Consider the following 26,411-nt stretch of genomic DNA (forward strand, 5'->3'; position numbering starts at 1 on the left):
GGTATCAGGCACCACACTAGTCAGTGCATGGCCCTGACTGCTCAGAGATACCTTTAGACTAACAAAGGAGAAGATGCCTTTCATCACCAACCGTGACACCTGTTATGGGGTGAAGGGAAGAAAGTGGGTCAGAGTAAAGAAAGATCCGAAGGACAAGAAGCTCTTGGACTGGCAGGGAAAGCTCTTAGATGACATGTCATGGGAGGAGTATGGAGAAGGCTCCCGAGCCCATGGTTCCCATACTGGAGCACACGCACAAGCACAGAAGGCCTGTTAGGTGCACAGGTTCCCCATCTAACTATCCCCCATGGCCTAGATGCGTGTCCACAGCTGAACCCTCCATGTGTGACATCTAGGAGGAACCTTGCATTTCTGACCAGCTCTCAAGGGCCTCTCTCTATGAGCCCAGCTCAAAGGCTACCTGAGGACCTAACTGGGGATGTGTGGCCATGACACAGTGATGGGGCAGGAGAAACTGTAGTGATGGGAGGAGGCCTGCAGGCAGGAAGGTGCCACATAAAGGCTTTAATATAGACTGTGCAGGGCTAGCTATACAGCACACCTGCAGTGCCAGGACTCGGGAGACTAACCACATCTCCCATGCTGTAGATGGGATGCCTCAGCAGCTAGAAGGTAACTTTCTTCCCATCCAGGAGCGGGGAAAACCATCTCCCAGAGTAGAGTCCTCACCATCCCTAATTGCCCACTCCTCTTTCTGTGCAGAGTCCCTCCTGGACTTCAGCCACCTTGTCCACTGCCACGCCCCTGCAGCTCTCCTTTAGACAAAAGGTGCTAAGCTATGGTGTTGTCATGCTAAGCCTGTCATAAATGAAATTTAGAGAGCTTGCCTCCTGCTGTCTGGGAACCATTTTTAAGAGCAAGGAACACAGGTTTCAAAGGCTATCAGGGCTGTTGTTAGCTGCAGGTGGAGAACACCTTCAGTGAGCCTCAGTGGTCCCATCTGTAAAGTGGGAACAATTTGAGAGATCAGTGAGGAACTAAAGTTTGGGATAGTACTCAGTGAGCAACAAACTAAAGTCAGATACTTCTCTCATCCGTGGGCTTGACAAACATTTCATAAGGATGTATCTCTAGCACACCTAGAGGTGGAGAGACTCACACAGCAACCTGTGAACTTCCTGCCCAGTCACAATGGTGTTCTCATGATCAGTTGGCCTGAAGACAGCAAGGAGGGGAAGCACATCAGGCACGCCCCCTCTTCTCTGTGGGAGGAAGTAGCTGAGGACATCAGCTCTCTAGGAAGCCTAGTTAGAGGCAGCCAGAATGCATCAAGCTTGACTCTGCATTTCCTAAGGCATACCTCGGGGTGGGATGAAAATATCGCCACATTCGGATCTGCTTATATCAGATGCCAATTCTTTTGCATGGCAGAAGAAGCCCTGGTCCACAGCTATTAAATCCAACTATGCCTATGTCAGGACCCCCAAAGCCCTACCTCTCTCTACTCAAGACGTTCAGCTGACTTAGGCTGGTATGAGCCTACATCTGTTCTCTGAATTCTCAGGAGATCTCCCAAAGAGAGAACAGGGTGGTGACTGCTTGAGTGACTGTTCCTACCTCTTCTGAGAACCACACTAGCCAAGCGCCTCACCTCTCTCTGCTCATCTGGCCTGTTCCTGCCTCTCCCTGCCCCTCTCATTCCACCTACTTTGCAGGCTCCTGTTGAGTTTCATGGCATCATCAAAACCAGGAAATTCCAAAGGACCAAAGTAGAAGCAACCCAAGAAAGGCTACACCCAGGCACATCTGAATTCTCTTAACCGACCACCTGCCTTCCCCCACCCTCCAGAGCCTGCTACGTGGCAACTGCTGAAGAAGGGACTTCTGGAGACACACCAAAGCCCTGAAGAAAGAAAGCTGTGGTTTCAAAGCCTAGACTTGGGCCTTGGATTGCCCCCATCTAATGAGGCAACCTGACAAAGCCTTGGTAGCCCCACCTATTAAAACAAACCCCAGCACTGGGGGAGAGGGGGAGATACAGCAAGTCACAGCCTTGGGCTGCTGGGCAGCCAATGCTGGCAGAGTCCATCCATCACTTTCCTGTCAGGTTGGAGCACTTTCACCCCTCGGTGGGCTCTGCCTACGTGTGCCAGGGTGCAGCACTATAGTTTGTCAGTCAGTACGGCGGCACATGTAAACAGTTCTCCGTCTCAAGTCCCTAGAACAGCCTAGAATAAAGCAATTGAATTTCAGAGAGGCTAAGACACATGAGCAAAGCCAGGAAAAGCCAGAACGAACCCACACTACAGCCTGCCTCCAAAGCTTGCCTGACTGAAAATGTGGCTATCTATGCTGAATCTTCCTTGCCAAACTGCAATGCACACGAGAAGACAGCCTAGAATCCTGCTTGCTGGCCCCGACTTAAGAAAAGGTGGGCAGAGTAGCCAAGCAGAGGGACTGCTGTGTTTCCCCAGCCTCACTACCCTGAGGTGGAGGATGCTAATCATTCTTCGGCGTCGCATCTACATCGGCGAATGCCCGATCTGGGACATGGCCCTACATGGGACAGGTGTCTGGATGCAAGAGCCTTGCTGAGGAAGCACTTAGACCGGGAAGCCTTGCCTGGGAGATTCGACCTCAGGTAGCTTCCTGAATTCACCACCAGCAGGAGTCTTTACATAAGGCTGGAGTGTTAGGTGTATTCCTTCAGAGGAGAATAACAGAGGGGTGAAGAGAACATTCTTCAGTGAAGAGCTTGCTGGAGCATTTGGTCACTGGTGGGTAATTCTGAAAGCCAATAAAGACCCCGATGCTACAGAGATGCTCTGAGGCGATCTGAGGACGAGGTGTCCTCCCGTCTGCCTGCTCCCATTGCAGAGCTGCATGCAGAGCCTTACGAAATGGCAGCCCTCCTAAGTGCACCCTGGGTCTCTAGGAGAGGGAGGGGTTGCATGATGAAAAGTGTCTGGGTGACAGGCAAGGAAGGACAGTCAGCAGGCTCAAAGGCCCCAGCTGCTGCCACCGCTTTCTCAGTCAGGAGCATTTGCTTCAGTACTAGCCACTGCTCAGAGGCAGCTGGCTCAGTCTCATTTGCACATTCAAGCGCGCTGCCCCCCATCTCTGCACTAAAACCCTGTTCACAATGCCCCTTGCACATAATAGCATCAGAGTGTGCCTGCTCTGGAAGGCCGGCTTGGCGAATACGCACGGGCATGGCATTGTTCAGGGTGTTGTTGTAGACGCAGGCGCGCAGTGAATAATCCAGCATGCAATTTTCAAACAGCTGCAGAGCCTCCGTCACCTTCTCGTGGAAGTCATCGGCGGATTTATTTGAACTTGCAAAGTAGAGATAGTCTGAGTACAACCTGCGAAATAAAATACACGGATAATCTTACCATCCGAGGGTGTGAAACCGCACCATGTGGGTGACAGTGAAAATCAGCTTGCCATTATGTTAGCTGGTTTGATTTATTAAAATATGACAATTCTCTTCCTTTTCTTTCAAATGAGCCCCCTATCCCCTCCCTTCTTCCTCCCACTCGTAACATACCGCCCACCCTTCCCACTCAGATACGTCTACACTGCCCCCAAACACTAACCAATCCCGTGTTTTGTTGTTAGTTGGTGATTTTTTTCCCCTCTTTCTTTCTTTGGTTAAATTTATCTTATTTATTAGTGGGGGGGGGGGGTCACGCAAAAGCCACAGCACAAGTGTGAGCCCAGAGGTCAGCTCCATGCAGTCAGGTCTCTCCTTCCACCTTTTCATGGGTTCCAGAGATGAAACTCATGCCCAGGCTTGTTGCTAGGTCATCTTGCCTACATTTGTTTTTAAAAAAAATAAACAAACAGGGCTGGAGCGACGGCTCAGCAGTTAAGAGCACTGACTGCTCTTCCAGAGGTCCTGAGTTCAATTCCCAGCAACCACATGGTGGCTCACAACCATCTGTAATGAGTGAGATCCGATGCCCTCTTCTGGTGTGTCTGAAGACAGCTGCAGTGTATTCATATATAATAAATAAATAAATCTTTAAAAAATAAATAAACAACAAAAATCTCCACAGCTATTTTTTGGGAATTGGGGTGGCGTTGCATGTCACAGCGTACATGTAGAGGTCAGAGGGCAAGATATGGTTCTCTCCGTCCACCATGTATGTCCAGGAATTGAACTTAGGCTGTCAGCCTGGGTAGCGGGTACCCTTACTCTCTGAGCCCTCTTAGCTTGCTGTTTAAAATTCCTTCTAGTTACCTCAGGAAGAGACTGTCTGCCCAGCCGGGTTTCCAAAGTCACTCCACATCAAAGAGAAGCCATGAAAAGTTCTGTACTATCTCATCCCCTTCTCTTAAGGGGAACCCAGGCCACCTGCGGTCCACGCAGGATTACAACCCCACGTGAAATTCCTGACTCTTCCCAGTGATACTCTGGATGTCTAGAGTTACATTTAAAATTGTGCATGGCGGGGCTGGGGATTTAGCTCAGTGGTAGAGCGCTTACCTAGGAAGCGCAAGGCCCTGGGTTCGGTCCCCAGCTCCGAAAAAAAAAAGAACCAAAAAAAAAAAAATTGTGCATGGCGGCTCATGCCTGTAATCCCAGTTTAGGAAGCAGAGGTAGGGGGGTCACTGAAATTTGAGGTCTGTGGGAATAGGCAGCGACTTATCGGGCCAATTTTGGCTTCGGTGTAAAAACCCTGTCTCCAAACAGAATAAAAGCACCCACACGTAGGCACAGATACCTCTGCAGACTGGTATGTTCAAAAGTCCAAGCAGACACCACATATATGCGCATTTGCATGTAACCACATTTTCCACAGGAGTTGCCAGTCTCCCTTGACAGTTACTGGTCTGTTTTGGTTTTTTTTTTTGTTTTGTTTTTTTTTTTTTTTTGTTTTTTAATGTTTGCAATGTGCCATGTTAGCAAGAATCTTGCTGTTAAAGGAAATTTATCAATGGTGCAGACCTGTGATTCCAGCACTCAGTAGTGCTGAGGCAGAAAGATCTTGAGTTCAAAGACAACCTCAACCACATATTGAGTTCAAGGTCAGCTTTGACTACATATCTAGACCCCTGGGACAGGGAGGAGAAGATGGGAGGGGACAGAAGGAGCCAGCAGAGGAGGTGGGGGAGGGGAAATTCATCCGAACCAATTAGATCCTTCAACTAAATACATCTGTTTAAGTTTTGGTTGTAGACATTGCTAAGCTGGTTTGGCTATAACCCACCCCCTAGTCCCATAGCTTGACTACCCCTGACCTGATCCTCTGACTGCCAGCCTCCTAGCCCAGCAGATGTCTGGTTATCCTGCTGAGGGAAGAATCCTGGTGCAGCAGTTTAGCCAGGCTCCCCTTACCCTCAGTGCTTCCCTTTAGTGTTCTACTCCTAGCCCTTCCTCTTGCATATAAACCCCCACGTTCCACTGTCTCCAAGCTGAGCTCGATCAATCTCCTCTACAGCAGAGCCCCATCACCACAGCCCTACACCTCTGGCAACAGCCGGAAATGAAGCCTGTCTGAATGTTTCAGCAGATGTTGGGATAATTTCTTCGCTTTGAGAACTCCTGGGACGTGCTTCCTACTCCATTGCTGCTTGAAGAGGGAGTACGAATTACCTCCTTTCGGCTTTGTTTTCCCAGATGTTTCTCTCCCCACCCCTCCTGAAAACACCTGCCCAGAGGAGCTCCCACAGCTCCGTGTGACTCCCTTCATGAAAGCCTAGCTGTCACCTCCTACCAAGGGTGATACTGGGCTGCCTTCAAGTGACTGTGGCTCTATGGTATGCTGTCCCCCCACCCAATTCTGTGCTTTCTAGTCCCCTGTGACACCTCTGTTTCCAGTGAGCCTTCTCATCCTTGTGTGTCTAGGAGTGGGATATCTGCACAGAGAATCACGCCTATGTGCACTGAGCTATACGCATGCTACAGAGGCCATGCCCCCTGCCAGAAAGGCAGAGCACTCTTATTATTTTCACCCGTAACATGCCACCGTAACAATCCATAACAATCCAGGCGACATTTTACAGGGATCATATCTACCTCACCCTTACCTACCTGGCACAATGTCCCTGAGTATTCTTTTAGGGTGTCTTACGATAGTTGGGGCTACCCAGAGGTTGCCTAAAATCAGGGCACAGGTAGAAATAGAGCACTTTGCTTATCTCAGCTTGGCCAGGCAAGCATTTCACAAGAACTTGCCTTGGGCCAGCAAGATTGCTCGGAAGAAAAGTGACTGCCACCTAGCCTGTCAATCTGAGATCAATCCCTGGGACCCATGGCGTGAGTAAGACGTCCTCGTGCACACAGATAAGTGCTGGAGAAGCGAGGAAAGTTAAACAGGCAGGCTTGTCTCATCAGATAAAGGAGACGTTTGCCTGCCTTCCACCCAGAATACCTGGAAACGATGTAGTTTACAACATGGCAGTCCTTTGCTATCTATAGGGCCAGGCTTTACCAGAATCCCCCAGCGTACTAAACTTGTTTATCCCAGAACCTCTCCCACCAAATCGTGAACATTGTTTCTGAGTTCATAAAACCCATTCTTATGGGCGACGGCACTTGGATTTTACAACAGTCTAAGTCACTTCTCTCTCATCTTAGGGATAGTGCAAACCTTTAGCCTTCTTCAATCCTTATCTTGAGCAATGTTTCTAAATCAACAGAACCCATCTTTAAGGAAGAAGCCATATGTACTTTGCAAAAGGTTTCAATATACCTACATGTTAAGCTTTGTTGTACACAGGGAACTGAGTTAATTGTCATCAGGAAACTTTTTTCCCCAAAATTGTGCTGTGCTTAAATATGGCTAAACTATACTGTCTGGGGTCAGACTCCATAAGTTTGAATCAGTGATGGCTAACTAGAGTCAGACTGAACCAAGTTTCGTTTTTGTGTCTCCTCCAATCCTTCCACTGCTGGACTTACAGCTTGCAGTGACCCCCACAGGGCCCACTGGTAGGAGAGAACCAACTCTGGAAAGTTATCCTATGACCTTCACATGCACACTTTGGCATGAGTGTGCACACATACACACATAACCAATTGAAAAAAAATCATTACTTTCAAAACCTCTTGCCTCCCAACGCTTCATACTTTCATGAGCAGAATGATTCCCAGAGCTCATATATCCACCCAAGTTAAACCAATTCTGGTGGCCCCAGTATCGGTTGAACTTTTATCCTTAAATGAGAACATGTCCTGCAGGGCACTCAGTCACAGCTAGTTACCACATTCCCATGGACCTCAGTACAGAGGTCAGTCACAGGAGCTAAGACTAAGGAGTCCACTTGGAAATCTGTACGATGGCATTGCCCTTCCTGCTTCCCGTGTATCCTAGCATCTCTGGCAATCAATAGCATGGCTCACCCCAAGAAACTGTGCCAGAGGAAATTACAGCGGCAGCTGTTCCGACTTCCAGCCAGGCCTGCATGTAATCCGCCCAAGCCTGACCCTTACTCAGGATGGCCACAGAACTACCCACATAAACTCCCTCAGAAAAACCCAGTCATTGGATCAAGGTTCCCTTCTGACATTTTTCCCTGTATGGTAATAATTCTTAGAGGCATTTGATTCATAGATAAAACAAAAGTAATTAAAGCCTGTCTCAATTCTTGGTTTAAAAAAAAAAAGTCTGCTGATTCCATGAAATTCTTCAGCGATGGGAAAGTAATTCCTGAGGAAACACTGGAATGTGTTCAATGTTCCATCCCTACCTACACCCACCCGGGGAAGGTTATAGGCTACCCACAGCTTTGCATGTTTGGGGTACCCAGAGGCAAACTCATGTATACTAACTACCTTTTAACCTTTTAAAGTAATGGAGGCAACTTTCACAGCAAGGTGAAAGGAGGCTTCTGGGGCAGAGATTGGACTCTGGTAGCCAATTAGAAAAGATCAACGAACACTGAAAGCCACCAGACACTGCAAGCCTGGCCAGCCAGACAAACCTGTGACATCCTGATTTCTGACTTCCAGTCTCCATACCAGGATAGAAAAGGGCGTCTGTTGCTTTAAGAAACCGATTGTGGGATGATTTGTTGGAGAAGCCCTAGAAGAACCGTGCAGTCTCTAATCCAAGGAAGATGAAGGGGGTTGTCTGATTGAGTGCCATTCTCCACCAGAGATCCTGAACTTCTGTCCCTGATGTACAGAGAAGACTAGCCATGAGGTCATGCTTCCATAAGGAAACAAGGAGGTGGCGTCACAGCCAGGCAGGAGCTGGGTCTTCCAAGGAACGAGGACAAAGCAGTAACAACAGAAGTAACAGAAGGCTGATGACTGTGGATAACTGACAAGCTGCTTGGATGATTAGAACCCCTCAGAAAATGACAGCAAACATATTAAGACCGTGTATCTAGCAGGCACAGGAATGCAGGGACATGAAAGGAAAAGACACAGACCTAAACACCCTGAGTTCTGGCTTCAACATCAATAGCACTGTGGTGACGTAGAAGAAAGAGCTATATGAATCATCACAGGACTATAGGGACACCGATGCCACCTGAGGGTACACTCACAAAAAACAGCATCAAATTCTGGGGAGGGCACAGGAAAGTGACAGGCAATCGGACACCCAAAGGGACACCCAAAGCTCTTAGTGCCAGGTGCTGGGTGGCAGATGGTGACAGGCAAGGACCAGCATCTACAGGGAAATAAAGACTCAGTAGAATGGTTGCTCTTCTAAACCCCTGCAGGGCAGTCCAGTGGGTGGAAAGCTCGACTTCACAAAAGGGGAATTTTCTCCAGGAGGGCAATGGCTCTTACAGCCTAGACTGAAAGGGATGAAGGTTTTATAGTAGCAAGCAGGACATGGGGTCGGAAAGCCCCCAGCTTTCTGTATCAGGGCTTCACAGACCCCTCCTGCGATCCACCTCATCTTCTCCCGGTCTCAAACCACTCTGAACAGATGGCTGTTACATTTGGCCAAGACTGTTTCCAACGGCAATTCCAAATATAAGCCCAAGAACATTCCAGGCCTTCTGTGCTGTGGTTATTTTAGCTGCCTGCTGGTGCAGATCTGTAACCGAGGGCCTGTGTGAAGGCCAGTCAAACCCTGTCAATTCTGTGGAGGAACCCCAGGAGTTCTGGAACCCAGGGGAGGTGGTAGAAGGGTGCGTTTGTGGGCCAAAGAGGGCTCCTCTTAAAATTACCACATGTTCCCAGTAAGACAGACAATGCCTTGTCACATAATACCTGGGTGGGTAGCTCAGTGCCATTGCCACTCGGTTAAGGGGCTCTGCTCTGAGTTCGCACAATTGGAGGTCAGCACACTGACGGCAGTTAAGTAGGATCTGGGGCTAGGATGTGGCTCAGTGTCTGAGCACTTGGTTCACTTCCTTGTATAAGACTCTGTTTTACAGACTCCACAGTTGGGGCAGCAGAGTTGGGATGGGGTGGGGGCAGTAAAGCAATTGTTGATCCCTGGGTTTTGCAGAGGCCAAATTAGGTTAGCACCAGAAATCCTCTCCACATCAAGCCTATGACCATGCATGAGGGACTTGCAAGAGGTTCCATGCTAGCTAGGCATAGCCCACAGGTTCTCATTCTGTCCCCACAATCACCCCATGAGATCCGCCACCCTATCATGAGAAACTAGAGTTAAGACAGGTTCTGGGGCTCACTCCAGGTTACATCTCCCAGAAACAAACCGAGGTCTGCCCAGCCCCAAAGCCCACAGGCCCTACAGCCCCTTCCAACTTAGGGTAGGAGACAAGCCAGTGGCTAACCAAGGTGGGCGCCAGCCATTTGAGTCAATGGTTTGAGGATGTTGTTTAATGTCTCTATCACTTTAGGTACACAGTGATTTAAAAACAAAAGAGTCAGTTTTGTTCTAGAATTGCTCAATAAGTCACAGTAGAGTAAAACTGCTTAATAAGTCACAGGAGACTGGCATAAAATTACAACATGTGACCAAGCTACAGATTGCCCATCATCACACACAAAAAAAGCTAATGTGTCATGGCGTGCCACAATGCTCATTTACAAAAATGACAACAGCAATAAATGGAGCCCGTCGCACACCAGCACACGCTGTGGTCACTTATCACTTGGACAGGCTAATGGTGCTTGCATAGTTCAGTAGCCATCAGCACTGTTTGCTCCTAATGACAACTGGTCTCTTCCTTGCCCTCCCCTCCACATGGGGAGACAGTCTCGGTGGAAATAAGCAGGATGGCCAATGACCCAGTAAATCTGCCCTTAAATAAACAGTTTGGAAACTGAAGGATTCAAGTCTCAAAGTCTGTCTTCCACTCACAAGTTGAGGCCCTCATCTGGTGGTCACCCCAAGATCGTCTTCACACAGCATCCCAACAAAGACACCAGCTGTTCTGTGGTACGGCTGCTGCAAATGGCTCCTCTCTGCCCAGTGGTCTGAAGCCAATGCTCCCAGGCCAGGAAAGGCCCAGATGGGAGGAAGGTTTTAGCAGCAAGTGATCCCCACCTCAGGTCAAAGATCTGTAGCCACAATCACTTGCAGGCTTCTCTGGGCCAGCCCCTTTCCGAGTTCAGACTTGGCTCTGTTGAATGCTGAACAAGTGAACAAGGCCAGTTTAGACTTAGTCCCCTATTTCCTCATTTTTAGTGCTCACACAAAGTTTGCAAAACCAGAAATCTCTCCTCCTTTCTTACCAGAACAGCCCCTTCACACACACACACACACACACACACACACACACACACACACACACTTTACCTGAAAGACTCACTTCACCCACAAAGAATTCACATCCAATGGCTAATGGATGAGAAATTCCCCAACCAGGGGCAATGCTGAAGGATGATCACAGCTCTCCCCAACCCCACCAAAACACATGGAGTCAGCCCATGCCTCTTTGGGACACCAGAGACCCACCCTTGCCCAGCCAATCCTGTCTTCACACTCCTCACAGAGTGGTTTGCTGAATTCCACTTCATAGAATAGCAGCCTTCAGTGCCCATGCTAGGATGGAGCCATCACAGGGGAGAAATCCTTGGTTCTGTGGGACCCAAGTGTGATGGCTACTTACTCATCATGAAAAGGTAAGGAACATAAGCCGGGAGAGCCATCCACCTCATGCTGTGTCACACTGCCTCTCTCACCCGCTGACAAAGCTGAGTGGGGCAAGATCTGAGCAAGGCGTGGCACAGCACTCAGGTGAGCAGGGGCACCAACCTTGTTGAAGCCTATGCTCACACCCCTATGCTCACACCCCCCAATAGCCATGGGCTTGACCAGATGAATGGCTTAGCATTATAGGCACATAGTGGCTTAAGTGTGTCTAGGGTGCACAATAATACTTGGTGAGTGAATGCTATGCATATGCATTTAATTTAATAACAGCCCACTTCCCCCATTTCACTGATAAGGAAATAAGACCGTTAAGTTACTTGCCTCAGGTAGCAAAGCCTTGATGGGCAGGGCTAAGATCTGGAGGCAAGATGTTTAGGTATCCAGGAGTGGTCCCTATGGCACACCATACGCTTGCACATCTGTATACCCACTCAGTGTTAAAAGCTGCTCCCCGACTGCACACCTCCGCACATTCTGCAGACTACAGGGGCTCAATCAAGCCTACATCCCCATCCAAATGCTTGGCCTCGTTGTTACTGCGTGCTCCCCGTGAGCATGAACAATTAAGAAGAAATGGGCCTCTTTTCCTCCTAGTCAATATGTAGATTAATTACTTACCCAGTCCAGAGGGTTGCTAAAAAGTCAGTTTATATAAGCAGATGAAGAACACAGATCTCCAGGCTTCAAGGCCCAAGGGATTAGGGTCAAGATGGAAGTCTACTTAACTGAGTAGAGCCTTGCTTCCCTGTAGACCCATCATCATGAAATATGGAAAGCAATCTTTCCTGGATGGTCAGTTCTGGGCATCGCGCTATGACTCCACAGAATTAAAAACAAAACTGAAGACATATAAAAAGCCTTAACAGATGGCGCATGGCCCGCTCCTAACATCCCTTGAACAGAAGAAGAATGTGACAGGGGCAGGGAAGTCAACATCTTCCTCATGAGCCATGCCTCATATAGACCAAGGGAGCGGCCCTGAGTGAGGGAAGCAAGCTTTTCTCACAAATAAGAGAGAAAAGACAGGACCAGTCCAGAGAAGGATTAAGTGAAGGAATTTCTGCTTGTCTGTTGGTGGCTTCTTTTTAATTAAGTGGACAATTTGGCCCAGGAATCCATTAGCTCTAAATTGTTGCAGTCTCTTATAGAGAGACTTAGACCATGAATTCATGGCCAGCCTCTGCCGTTCGGAACCCCCCCACCCCCTCCACACACAGACTTCTTCATTATTCCTCTCTCTTCCCCCAGGGTGGGGGTTGGATTTATTGCTTCTGTCTTTCTCTGGGAACTTAAAAGTCATTAGGGTTAGCCTTCTCCAATCCCAGCACGTTCAACCCCTTTGCCTTTAATCAATTAACAGAAACAAAGGCTTACTGTGAATCAGAAACTACAAACGTCCCCTCCTCCACCTCAGCTGACTTGTAGAACTAAATGAAGTATTTGGACCAATCCAACTGGTGTGGATTGGCCCAAGGAATCTTCTACTTGCAGAAGGCAAAGCCGGGGAAAGCCAAAGTGGAGCCAGTTTCACTAATGGGGACATGGGCTCTAGTGTTTGTTTTTCCAAGAGCAGCGTAAACACACAATATTTATCATTCTTCCCGGCTGAGATGGGAAAGGAGCTGAGCTGGCCACTCCAGACAGGCCTTGAGGCTATGGGTTTCAAAAGTCGAAATTCCCACTGTTGCATATGTTGGGTAATGTTTAAAAAACAGCAAACAGCTGCTGACCCCACTAACTCACAGCACAAGCACGCACGTGACAGCCTCCCTCAGGCACTGGAACTGACGTCAAGTTGAAGTTACTCTTCTCTGGTCTACAGGGCGGGTACCAGGTTTCCAAGCACCAGGTGAGAACTAAGCACCCAAGAGAGAGGCTGGACCAGGGGATTTTTCTGGGGCACACAAAATATGGCAACAGTATTGGGATGGCACACAATTGCTCCCAACTGATTTGCTAGCCAACCTCTCCCTTGCTGCTTTGATGACATCATCAGCCATGCTGGAAAAGCCTAGGCCAGGGATGGAGGTATACCTCCAGCTGAGTCAGAAAAGAACAGAGGTCATAGCCCTGCAGAAACCCAGCTCTGCCACAATCATGTGAGTGCGGAACCTAATCGGCCTCCCTCCCAAGCCTTTGGATGAGGCCCAGACACTCACAGACACCTTAGCCCTGAAGCAGAAAACTCAGTGGATTCCTGGAAACTCGGAGATGGTAAGCGGGCAGTAGGAGCAGTGATCGCTTGGAGCAGCTTCTCACACTGCTTGCTAGCTACTGAACACTGCAGGGCACCTGCCTAACACTGGCTCCAACGAGGCATCCTGCCCTCCTCACTCCACACTCCAGTGTTATCACACCGGTCACGACACAGTTGATACCCACAGCCCTGAGCCGCCATCCTAACTTGCCACTCAACAGCTGAGCAGCCAGCAGAGCACCTAGCATGCAGCCAGCGCTCAGGGAGTGCTTTTGCTGATGACATATTTGTGCTAAGCTGAGGACCAGAAAGGATGAAAACTTTCACCTTCAGTTTCTGGCAGAGGTCATTTGTTCCTTAAGGAGGAGGAGAAGGGGGAGGAGGGGGAGGAGGGGGGGAGGAGGAGGAGGAGGAGGAGGAGGGGGAGGAGGGGGGAGGGGGAGGAGGAGGGGAAGAGGAGGGGGAGGAGGGGGAGGAGGAGGGGGAGGAGGGGGAGGAGGAAACAGAGCTGGACCGTTGAACCTCCCGAAAGGTGGTGGTCCACAGCCAACCAGGAAAGCAAGTAGAGCAGGTTCTACTTCCGGTCACAAGTCTGAGCCCGGCTAACAAGACTGTCCCAGGGCTCAATTTCCTAGCAGTCCTGTCCTCAGAGCTAGGGGTACAATACTCTAGGGCTCAATCTCCAGCAAGAAGACACATGTCTCTAAATGTGATATGTCTTCTACTCAGGGTGTTTTTCTCCTTGGATTACCTTCCATTCTGGCCTTTAACAGCAAACTCTTACTCATCATTTAAAACCCACTCTCCGACCTCGCTCAGAATTAAGCAGCAGGAAGAACAGTAGGGAGGTGTGTAGTGATCAGAAAGAATGTTCTACCAGGGAACTTGGGCTGAGGTGGCATGGGGGATGGAGCAGAAGCAGCTGTCAAAATACCTCAGCGGGTGGTGAGGGTCAGCTTCCTCAAGCCTGTCTTTTGCAGAGCTATGCAATCCTGTCTGCAGGAATGTACTCCAGCCCAGCTGTTCTAGACCAGAAAAACCCAGCCCACTCCATGAAAAGAGGGTCAACTTCCTGGCTAGAAGAGAAAGTAGACATGGCTGCCTTGGGAACAGCATGAATTGGTTGCCCCTTGGTGTAGACCCAGGAGACTGCCCCAGAGAGATGATCCTCTGTTCAATTATCTTCTAAAGAAGAGCTGGAGCCCTTCTGGAGCCTCCTGAGGATTTGGAAACCTGGCTCAGCAAATGAGAGAGGCAAGCATATGCTTCTGGGCAGCCATGAGAGACGCTAGACTGCATCTTTACAAGACTTGCCTTAAGGACGCACACTCATGGCTCATGCATGCATATGATAGGAAAGAAGTCTGGAGGGATAACTAATAGTTCTGGGCATGAGAGATCATGCATGGGCCGCTTCCTTTATGGCTTTTGATGCTATAATTCCCTTCATACCTTTATAATAAGCACAGCTATTGTTAAGTCGGGGCCAGGAAGCCATGCCATCTGAGGAAGAATCAAATAGGCACTTCCTAGGGCCGTGGTAACAAAGTGCTTCACAGTCCTGGCACATGACAAGAAGAGCTTCATCCATCAGTCAGGAAGTTAGATTTGTGAAACGTAGGTGTTAACAGGGCTGGCTTCTCTGAGGCTCCATGCCTCTCACAACTTTTAGTAAGTGCATCAATCCTTGGTATCCCTTGGCTTGTGGCCACATCCTTCAATCCCTTCACACACTAAGACCCCTACTCCATCTGCGAAGGCCTAATTTCCAGAAAAAGCTACCAGGACCCGGGATTTCAGCATATCTTACTTGGGGCAGTGGTCATAATTCATCCCATAGGAGAACATGGAAAATGAGACACAAAGGGCTGTAGGCATTGTCTGCCAGTATCAGGTAGCTACCAGAGTTTGAGATGATTACATTGGATTGTATGGCTTGGGAGAATAAATGGGAACAAGATGTGGACAAGACAGATAGGAAGCTAAGCTGTTGTGGCCAAGACTGGCCATCTTGAGTAGAGACCCTTCATTCCTGTTGTGACAGTATTTGGAGGGCAGAGCAGATAAAGTGACATAAAGGTCCTGGCAGTTTACTGCACATGTCACCACCCTGGTACTGTCTGTTCAAATGCACCAACCCTGCCTCATTTGGCAAGCCCTGACCTTATCAGAGGCAGAGCAACCTGTCAGTCATGCACCGTCTTTGGTTTTCAGGGAAGCAGGAGTACATGTTCAAGGCTGAGGGAGACCCACCAGCTCAAGAAACTCAGAGAATCCCAACAGCCATGACACTAAGGATATCCCCAAAACTTAACAGCATTGTACGCTTCATCCCTTGGTCAGACCCCTCAGAGGTTAACACCCACGGACCATAATCAAAACTGCTAAGAGAGTAGGCCACAATTTGTTTAACTGCAGGGAGGATTTCCTTAAGAGTAACATTTATGTAAGAAGCAGCAGTAACATCCTAAGTTATGCTTGTTTATTATTTTTCTTAAACAGGGAAATCTTATCTGCAAAGAAATGGAAGCTCTTTGGCTCCAAAAAGCCCCTTCTTTTCACCAAAAATGCAAAACCTGGCACCCCCACTCACCTCTCCACGGGATCCCTGAGCATGACAAGGAGCTTGGCTTCAGGCTGAAAGGCATGGATGAAGTCTTGGGTCAGGAACGGTGGCTCGCCGTCTGTGCTGTTGTCATAGAAGAAGGTCCAGGCATTGTTATCCCACATTGTAGAGGCGCTGGCCTCTCCTGCAGACAGACAGAGAGCAGATGCTGGGCCATAGAGCATGAGCTCCCACTGTGAGCCAGAGGCCAAGCCTGGCTCCTGTGCCTTCCTCTTAAATAGCCATGACAGGCAGGCTTCTCATCCATTGTTGGCAGATGGGACTCGGGGGTCTGATAAAAGAACAACTGGTTCCCACCCCTCCCGGAGCCACCTCTACCCTCAGCTTCCCACCTCAGAAGGAACAAAATACAACCTTTATTAACATCTAGGACTTTAACTTCACAATTATTTAGCTTTGCTGGCAGCTCATAGCTCTGTGGCCTTTTAAGGGCCCACTGAGAATCTACTAGAAAGTTTCCTTCAAAATGTGTCAGGAAGAGAAAAGAGTCATTCGGGGAAGCTGACCCTCAGTGGAAAGCTGGATGCAATTTCCATCTATCTTTCCTTGGAACCATAACATTTAGTCACGGGCACAATCTCCAGGACCAAATGAAAGGAAGACTTTGCCAGAAGCCCAGGGGGTCTCAGCCTCAGCCCCCTGCTTCCCCGAATGACCAGCTGTCCATGCCCATTCCTCACCCCCTGCTCTTTCTATAGCTAGCACTCCATGCTGGGTGGATGAACAGGGCCCAACACAGTTTAATCAGAGTCTGCCCTGACAGGAGGATGAAAACATGAAGTACAGCTTTGGGGAGCGAGGGGAGGCCAAGACACGGGCACTTTAACAACACAGACTCTTGAATAATTGAAGTAGTTGATGTTGTTGTTGTTGTTGTTGCTGCTGCTGCTGCTATGTATGAGTGGGAGGGTATGGTAGTGGCATCTGTATCCCTATGTGCACACATATGTGTACCTGTTTATAAAGACCAGACAACGAGGAATGTCTCCCTTTATTGCTTAGTCTTTTTGAATCTGGGTCTCTCACTGAGCCCAGAGCTTGCCAATTGCCCAGATAGGCTTTCCAGTGAGCCCAAGGATGCCTCTGCCTCCACTTCCCCAGCACTGGGATTATGGAAGCACATAGCCAAGCCCTGCTTTTTCATGGTGGTGGAAATCCAAACTCAGGTCCTCATGCTTGTTCAAGTACTTGCAAATAAGCCATTTCCCAGCCAAATTTACCATGCTTTGTGACTGTCTGCAGAAATGTAGATGGAAAGGGACTCCAAGGATCCAGGCAGAGGACTACTGGTTCCTACCCCTTCCATGCCACCACTACCCCAGCACAATTCCTCAGGATGAACAGTCCCTCAGTCATCTCTACACTTAATTTCAGGACACAGACCATGTACCACATCTCATTGAGCCTCCCTTGTCAGTGATAAGCACATTAAAGTCATGTGTGAAGACTGTAGGCCCTGTATCTTCTGCTTGGCTTCCAATATGTCAGGTGAACACTTCCATCCCAGCCTTCTTTCCTTTCCTAGGGCTTTCCCCCCCAACATAACAAAGAGAGAAAAGACAAATCAATCAGACATCCTTTGGCAAACCTGCTCCAGATAAAGTAGGCAATGTGAAATGTAAGTGAAGTCTCTGCAAAAAATTGCCACAAATTCTGTCAGATCTCAAAAGGGAGCTGCTTCTAGAACCAAGCAGGCACTGGCCCCATCTTCTCATCTCTCCGTCTACCCAGCCTTCATTCATTTTATGTCTAATTCCTGCCCCACATTGTCTTGGCACCGGGGACAGAAGAAGAAACAAGACAGGCATAGACTGCCTCCTCTAAGAGGGAATCAGAAATTCCAGAAGCCATCAGTGTCCCAGCGAGTGGACAGGGATAAGGAGAAACCTTGCAGGTGGAGCAGGGCCTTTCCAGATCCACAGAACCTGGCTACCTCAGTCATGAGCCCCTGAGTATCTCCTGTCAGCACATGCTGAGAGGATGGACCTCCTCTGACCAATGGCCCATCACTCAAGGTGATGTGACCCCTTGACCTCTGTCAAGGCCTTCACTGGAAGGCAGAGCTGAGAAGGGCTGAGTCACATCCCAGGGCTGGGAGAAGCAGGGTCCTGACCTGCTCCGATCATGCCATCTTGTAGACCTGTAGACCGGATGGAAACGAAGGCCTGAGTTATCGCATGGTACAGAGCTGGCTGGTGACATAAGCAGAGCCAGACGCCAGCTTGTCATCTGCCTCTCCACACTGCCTGCCACACCAAGAGGCTATCATAAGACATCGCACCAAACCTGGCTGGGAGTAAATATCAGCGTGGCATTTTTATTTCTTGTTCTTTTTGAAATATAGCAGTACCTATAATTAGGAACGAAGACTTTCCTTTCTCATTCATTTTCTAAGCCTGTTTCTTGGCTTTGTGGGGAATATTTTTAGCTCTTTCATAGATCCTGAGATTTCCCCAGAGGCATATGGTATGGGAGTCTCAGCAAAATATTAATTAGACTTATTAAATGGGGTATTTGCACCCCTGAATTTGAAATTAAAAAACTAACAGCCAATTCATACTGTAGGTGTGAAGGTGGGTAGAATACATTCCCAGTGGATCCCAGAGATTTTACTTATGAATTAAAAAAAAAATAAAATCCATCCACCAATCAGTCTGCTTTGGCAGGAGCCAGAGTCTCCTCAGATTCAGGTACAGGGGTCTCAGCCAAGCAGCTGGTCACAGTCCATCCCACTCACTGAGAGACTCATTTGATTTAGAGAATCAAAATGTAATGGATCCAGGAACACAAAATAGATCATGGCCTCGGGGAACGAGTTTAAGTGAAATGTATGATTCAATTTCTCCTTTTCAGAAGGCGTTGGAGATAAACGCCTCGTCCCAAGCTGGAATGTGATGAAGCGTTCTGTCGGGTGGAACGAGTCTAACATCCAAAGCCCAGTCAGCCTAGGGATGGCCATGCCCCATAATGTGCCATCATTTGCTGAGGGTGACTTCAGGGATGCTCAACATTTAAAAAAATGCAAAGGATCCAGGGAGGGCGCTGTGAAGAAACAAACACTCTAACTAGATTAGCTTCAGTAATCATCATGTCTGTGTGTCAAGGTGTGCATATCTAAATATAAACCACTGATTCTTTTGAGATGGGAGGGGAGGGCATATGTGTGTGTGAGTGTATGTGTGTGTGTGTAAGAGTGTGTTTGAGTGTATGTGTGTGTAAGAGTGTGTGTGAGTGTGTGTGAAAGTGTGTGTGTAAGAGTGTGTGTGAATGTGTGTGTAATAGTGTGTATGAGTGTGTGTGAAAGTGTGTGTGAGTGTGTATAAGAGTGTGTGTGAGTGTGTGTGAAAGTGTGTGTCTGTAAGTGTATGTGTGAGTGTGTGAGTGTGTGTGTGAGCGTGTGAGTGTGTGTGTATGTGTGAGTGTGTGAGTGTGTGTGTGTGAGTGTGTGTATGTGTGAGTGTGTGTATGTGTGAGTGTGTGTGTATGTGTGAGTGTGTGTGTGTATGTGGGTGTGTGAGTGTATGTGTGTGTATGTATGTGTGAGTGAGTGTGGGAGTGTGTGTGTATGAGTGTGTGTGAGTATATGTGTGTGTATGTATGTGTGAGTACGTGTGTGTGTGTGTGTGTGTGTGTGTGTGTGTGCGCGCGCGCGCGCACATGTGTAGCCCTGGCTGTCCTGGAACTCACTCTGTAGACCAGGCTGGCCTGGAACTCAAGATTATCTGTCTGCCTCTGCCTCCCGAGTGCTGGGATTAGAGGCGTGCAGAGCTGCCACCACCATCTAGCTTACATTTTCAAGTTTGCTTCATTTATTCGGCTTTGCTTGGTTTTGTTTTGTTGAGGCAGGGTCTTCCTAATGAGTCCAAGCCAGCCTCAAACTCAAGACTCTCCTGCCTCTGGGTCCTGCACACATGCTGCTCAAACGACTTCATTTTGAATTCTCAAAGGCACTCAGGTTGCCCCCAAGACTCGTCCCAGGGGGTGCCAATCTCTGCTGAGAGGAGATGCTGCCTCCTTCCTGCAACCCTGGCATCCGATCAGTGACTCATGAGGAAGCTAACTCCAATCAAGACATTGTGAGGAGGAAACACACCTGCTTAATTTAAGGAAAAACAAAGAAACGACGAGTCTCTTAAAAAGCCATTTCAGTCGTCCTTGAGTCTGTATGGAATAAGCAAGCTCATCAAATGTTTCTGCTTTATAGTAACGGTATAAATGGCATGATTGTTTTACCTGGGGCTAACAGTGACAGCCACAGGGGGAAGGGACTCACCTGCAAACACTCTGCAGGTGAGGCAGGGCTGGCCCCAGAACATGGACCAAAACCCCAAAGAGTCTGCTTCTGCCAGGTACCCTGAAGCTACCCGGAAGCCATACCTACCGATAATGATCCTATTCATCTTGCTCGTCTGCTCTGCAGAGGCAGCCTGCAGTCCTTGATGGATCTGGTGTGCAGCCAAGTCAAAGAGGTCCAGGTAATCTTCCACAGGGTAGCGGTCTCGTAGCCCATCCCTCAGGCGGACAATTCCTACAGGAGCCAAGAAGTAAGTTATTGAAGACAGCGTTGCTGATACACATGATAGGGTGGTGGCCTCCTGAGGCAAGTCCAGAGAAGGACAGAAAGGTCAAGGGGACCTAACGTTAGGAGCAAAAGACTTGATGCAGGTAAGCTTCTGGAGGAGGCATATGGATGTGTGTGGAGAGCTCTGTCAATGCCTGCCTGCTTCAGCACGCACTTGCCTCATAGGGAGAAAGACACCAACTACCACTGCCACTGGGTAGTGGCCGCTTAAAAGATGCCACACCTACTCAAGAGGTAGAAAAGGGATGCATGGAGGGCTAGAGTTGAGAACGGCTTAACATTTTTACCAAGAGATTAAGGCAAGCACGCAACGTTGGCCCCTAGGATTTGGTGGTGTGCCAAATATGGAGAAGGACAAAAGAAAAGCAGCAAGGAGCCAGCATCCCGTCACCTCCACAGTGCCTCTCTCTCCAGTGCCCCATGGTGCTCTATAGAGATGCACTCCATCAAGCAGCCATGGTAAACGGACAGTGTCGTTGGTGCCCTCCATGGACACAGACTCTGGCACAAGCCACACACATCTGAGATTTGCTCCCTGTCTTAAAACAGCTCATAAACATTTCAAAACATACACTGCCCAGCACCACAGTAACCAAAGTTAACCAAAACAGAAAGAGAACAGTTCTGGCCAAAATAACAAGAGATTCAAGGTGACATTGAGTATTAGCAGCAGAGGCATGCCCTGTCCTTCCCTCCCTCCTGCCAGGAGAAAGCTGTTTCTCTTTAGGAGAAACACTGGGTGTGGTGGGAAAGTGTTACATACATCGAATGCATTAGATCTTGGCTAATTGGTGGCTAGTGTAGCCTTCCTGCTTCAACGCACACACGCAGCTACTCCAGAATAAAGACTGAACGGATGATATTGAACATTTGTCAGGAACAGTTAGTCTAAAGAAAATGTCTAAGATTCTCTTCTAGTGACCTGGGTCCTTTTATGTGGAAACTGCCTTCATGGCCCGCCCAGACTTTGGCAGACAACAGGCCATGTATCACCCATTAGCTTTAGTGACCAAATGTCTCCTGGCAGAAAGAAAAGGTTATGGACAGGAAACAGTGACCGAGGGCCACAGGGTGCCTGGGGCTGGGTGGAACAGAAACCAGCCTGCAAGGAGGGGCAGGGCAGGCAGGACCCACAGTGAACCTTGTTGACCAGAGGTGAACGCATCCCCACTGCATTGCAAACATAAGAGGTAGACGGGGCAGGTCATACAGCTGAGGCCTGAAGCTGCGTCTCCTCCAGATGTGGTGACTTCAGTAAAGCAGCCTAGGGCTGGGTGCCAGCCACCCCAGTCCCTGGCATAGACCGATCTCTGCCCAGGTCATGTGTTAAAGTTCTTTGGGACAACTAAAAGAGCTAGGTGTGTAACTCTCAGTCACACACACACACACACACACACACACACACACACACACACACACCAACTCCATCAGAAGTTTCCATTCTGCACCTGCCCCCTTGCACACAGCTAGCATCCAACCGGTGCTCACTGAGTGAGTGGCTGTTTGCCTGTGGAGTACAGCTTTGGCTTGAGTGTATTCCCCAGAGGCTCGTGTGCCAGGAGCTTGGCAAGGCTGGTACCCAGAGTAGGATGCTGAGGGTCACAGAACCCTTTAAATAACAGGGCACAATGGAAAATGGTTAGAGGATGGGAGCTCTGCCTGGAAAGAGTTTAATGCTGTTCTTTTGCAGTGACTCTGTCCTCTGAACGGGGGTTATTATAAAGCCAGGCCCCACCATGAACCTGGCCTCTGCTGCATATGGCTAGTCACCTTTTCCTTTCTCTGCCATCTTGTGAAGTAGCCAACAGCCTCTCACCAGGATATTAATAACAGACTTTTTAGAACTTTTTAGCCCCTAGAATCATGAACCAAATAAACACTGGTGTTTCGTTGTTATACTACAAAAACAGATTAATAATGTAACTGTCTAATGACAAGTGTCATGCCTCTGAATCTCAATGTATCTTCTCTCCAACCTTACCTGCCTTCCTCCACAGAATCTCATGCCATGCACTCACCAGCCACAACATATTTCCACAGAGTGACTGAGAAGACCCAACACTCACCAAAGCGCTTCCGGGTCCACCAGTGGGGCTCCTTGATGGCTGAGAATTTCACTTCTGGATGCAGCCGAAGGCGGTCATAGAGGTCAGTGGTTCCACACTTGGGCTGCCCAATGATGTAGAAGTGTGGCAGGCAGCGCAGGCGGAAATGCTTGCCATGCACATGGGACAGGTGGCCCCAGAAAGCCTTTCGCAGAGTGTCAAAGGTAGAGCGGAAGCGCTTGGAGTAGAGCACGTAGGAATTGGTCAGGTAGGGGTCAGTGGTGTTCCTGCCGGAGAATTCCTCATACCAACAAGGGCTCTTGCTAGTCGGAAGGAATTTATTGGGGATCACAGAAAACATCTGCGAGCAAAGAGAAAAGGAGACAGACACAGCAGAAGAAACACGATTAGCAAACTAGGAGTGGTGACCCACACCTGCAATCCTTGTAGGCCAGCATGGTCTACAGAGTGAGTTCCAGGACAGCCTAGGCTACACAGAGAGACTCTGTCTCAAAAAAACAACAACTACAAAATCTAAATGATGGGGCTGGAGAGGAGGCTCAGTAGTTAAGAGGGCATACTGCTCTTGCACGAGATCAGATGTGCTTCCTGCACCCACATCTGGCAGCTCACAACCACTTGGAACTCCGGCTCCAGGGAATGAGGCTTCCATTCTGGCTTCTAAGGGCAACTGCCCTTAAATGCACATACCCCTAATAAATCTTATTTTTTAAAAAAAAAATACTAAAACTGGTGGATCTACAAAAGCAATTTGAACCTCCATGACCCCATTCCAGGCAAGAAGGCTCTATGTGCAATGAGGAGACGGAATCATCTTTAAACATCTCTAAAGCCATTTGGGGCAGCAAATTCCCTTCTTGGCATTTCTACAGCATAAGCACACCGTGCTTTCTCATCCCAGAGGCTGCCAAATTATCCCTGCTGTAAGACATCCAGGAGACGCCTGTCATGGTCCACCCGTGCTCCCAAGGATGGTGGTAGGGAAGGAAGCATCCCTTCTTTAAAAGTCAATCATCAAGACTGACAGGAAGCTACTCACGTGCAACTCTTGTCTCTTGAGATCTTGTAAGTCTGGGAGCTGCCTGGTTGTGAACTCAATCCTGGCAGCGATGCTGTCAATAATCAGTTTAATGTTTGGATAATCCTTCACATAGGAGATGTTATTTACCGAAGGCTGGTAGTGATGCTCTTTCACATCACTAGGGCTCTCACTGTCCATCACGCTGGGGTTGCTGGGAAAGCCCCCATAATGGAAAGGGGATGAAATTAGAAGTTCCTGATGAGCCCCAGAAAGGATGTAAGAAGCCATCACCAAGGTCATTATTATCAATCCAAAGACCAGGCTACATCGCTTCCCTTTCCTGAAGCGCAAAAACCCGCCCCAGTTTTCGTTGCCCTCAGTCCTCACTTCGAGAACAGCAAGCAAGTTCATCTGCTTACTGTCCACCCGGAACAGAATCTTGTTTTCTCCTTTGCAACTGGGGCACGCCTGATGACTGTGATGGGGGCCTCCTTGGCAGGCAACCTGCTGTTTGTGTGCGTCTTCGGGGAACAGCTGTATGCAGCAATTAAGACAGTGCCTCATGGTAGAGTCCTTGGACAGAGAGTTTAGAGAGCCATGGGCCAGCCCTCGAGGAGTCCGCTGAGAAACTTTAAGGGTATCCCGTGAGGACAGAAGACGGTGGGAAGGCACAAGCAACAGAAACAAGTGAGGAAGAGAGCAGACACCAATGCGCTAGAGAATGACGCACATTCTTTGGTTCAGATGCAAAGGGCAACACAAAAGAATCCCAGGACTCTGTTCTGCAGCAGCCATGCAACGGTGAAGGGACCACAGGTTTGGGGGCGATTCTGCTCATGCTTCAGGTTTTCCCCATGGCACCAAAGAAAGCTGGAGTGGCATCAGTGGAGAGCGAGGAGTCACACCGGAGGTTAGAAGACATTATGGGTTCCTCGTTGACAGGTTGACTGGCATGCCTTCAGAATAGTTTCACTTCGTGGGGAGCAGATTCCTACTAATGCTGGGTGACCTAAACATAAAGAAAGACAAGTCTTGTTGCATTGTGTGGTAACTATGACGGTGCAAGAGTTGCTTCCCTGAGAAGAGCAAGTGTTTATCCCCCTCTTCTGCCTCTCCACTTCAGCCACGCTTACTTGTTCATAAGCAAGCCACAGATCATACAAAATAAATGGAGGTGTTTGCAGCTATTGTCCTTGGGGCTTGGGGGTTCATGTTCTGTCAGCAAATGTAACCCCCAACACTAGCCTTTGCATGACCCATGTACCCTCCAGGGCCTCTGCTTTCACATATCTGAGCTATGGCATCCCAGAATCTCAAGATTGTGTAACTACCATCAGATCCACGCACAGTCAGTATCTTAGGTTTTTGCTGCTATGATAAAACACCATGAGCAAAAGCAACTTGGAAAGGCAAGGATTATTTCACCTTACACTTCCACATCACAGTCCATCACTGAAAGAGGTCAGAGCAGGAACTCAAGGCAGGAACCTGGAGGCAAGGACTGAAGCAGAGACCATGGAGAAACACTGCTCACTGGCCTGCTCCTCATGACCTGCTCAGCCTGCTTTCTTACACAACCCAGGACCAACAGCCTAAGACTGCTACCACCCACAGGGAGCCGGACTTTGTCAATCAGTCATTAAGCAAGAAACTGCTCTAAAGAAATGCCTACAGGCCAATCTGATGGAGAAGTTTTCTCGATTGAGGTTTCTCACATAATTTTAGCTTTTACATAACTTTAGCTTTTTGTCAAATTGAAGAAAGAAAGGAAGAAAGAGAGAGGGGGGAAGGAAAAAGAAAAGAAAGAAAAGGAAGAAGGAGGGGGGAGGAAAGAAGAGAACCAAGACCATCAATGACTTCCAGTTTGAGGGACGAATCAAAGAATCATTTTTAAATCAGTGTTAAGTCTGAAGAGGGCAAGGAGGGTGAAGTGAAGCAGGAGGGAAGCCCAGGGATCCAAGCTGTCTCTTCATAGCTTCTGCCATCCATCAGCTACAGCTTAGGAAGCAACAGTTAATGAAAATTTAGCAACAATGAAATGATCCTCTTCTTCAGACAAGTGTATCATATTAAAAAAAAAACCATCTGCCTTTAGGTTATTAAGCAATTAAAGCCAATGCACAGTATTCCCCCAAGCCACGGGACACCTCAGACCCTGAAGTCATTTCTCACTCTGCTCCTCCCTGGAAAGACACGATTCTTAAAAACCCATTAACATAATGCCATGGCTCTAAAATGTATTTTTTCCCAAATGACACTTCTTTGGAGATGTCATTAAAGGCGAATGGATGAGCTAATGAAAGAGCTTGACATCGTTTCTTGCTGCTACACACGCACACCCAAGCCAGTCAACCTGAGTTCTCAACTCCTGAAGGACCAGTAAACTAGAATAACAGTACTTCCTAGTGACTATTTTTAAGGCACAAAATTAATGTGTGTAGAGAGTTTGTATAGGCCTGACATGTGTTTAGTGACCCAGGAAATGTACACAACACAGATAAAAGCGTCATTGCTGGCCACACTACAATCTTTAATTGCCAGTGAGTTCTAAAAGCATGTAATACACAATTCCAAATGGAAGGCCCTAAGCCGCATTCTTTTTCCTTAGGTTGACAATTAACCAAGGGTGGTGGACTCACATCTCATTGTCCTCCCTCATACACACCTCAAGCAACAACCCTCTGTCCCCAGAGAAGCAGCATTAACTAAGTCTTCATTACACACTCTATATTGGCCAGAGATCTACAACCCTACAGTAGAAATCTTTGTATCACTTGGATCCGAAGCCCAGGTTTTCTTGAAATACATTGGCAAAGAATTAGGTAAATGTTGTTTCTTCCACTCACAGAGTATTCTGCACACTGCCAGCATTTGTACTTAAATATTTAGAGGAGAGGTGCACTGGATAAATTCGATACAGGT

The 26,411-nt window shown here is 48.4% G+C and overlaps 1 protein-coding gene across 8 annotated transcripts in view; it reads right to left on the minus strand.

Moving 5' to 3' along the window:
* Chst15 (carbohydrate sulfotransferase 15) overlaps positions 1-26,411 on the minus strand; it is an 85,603-nt gene that overhangs the window by 8,132 nt on the left and 51,060 nt on the right. For 7 of the 8 annotated variants that reach the window (XM_087643985.1, XM_087644086.1, XM_087643901.1 and 4 more), the window contains exons 2-6: positions 23,508-24,498; positions 22,469-22,808; positions 20,202-20,348; positions 15,788-15,944; positions 3,170-3,326 (exon numbers count right to left, since the gene is read on the minus strand). In XM_087643985.1, coding sequence (XP_087500111.1) covers positions 3,170-3,326; positions 15,788-15,944; positions 20,202-20,348; positions 22,469-22,808; positions 23,508-24,053 — 1,347 coding nt within the window. In that variant the 5' untranslated portion in view covers positions 24,054-24,498. 8 annotated transcript variants of the gene reach the window in all.

Source organism: Rattus norvegicus, chromosome 1 (assembly GCF_021556685.1).
Source record: "Rattus norvegicus strain SHRSP/BbbUtx chromosome 1, alternate assembly SHRSP_T2T, whole genome shotgun sequence".
In the NCBI taxonomy this organism is placed as follows: Eukaryota; Metazoa; Chordata; class Mammalia; order Rodentia; family Muridae; genus Rattus; species Rattus norvegicus.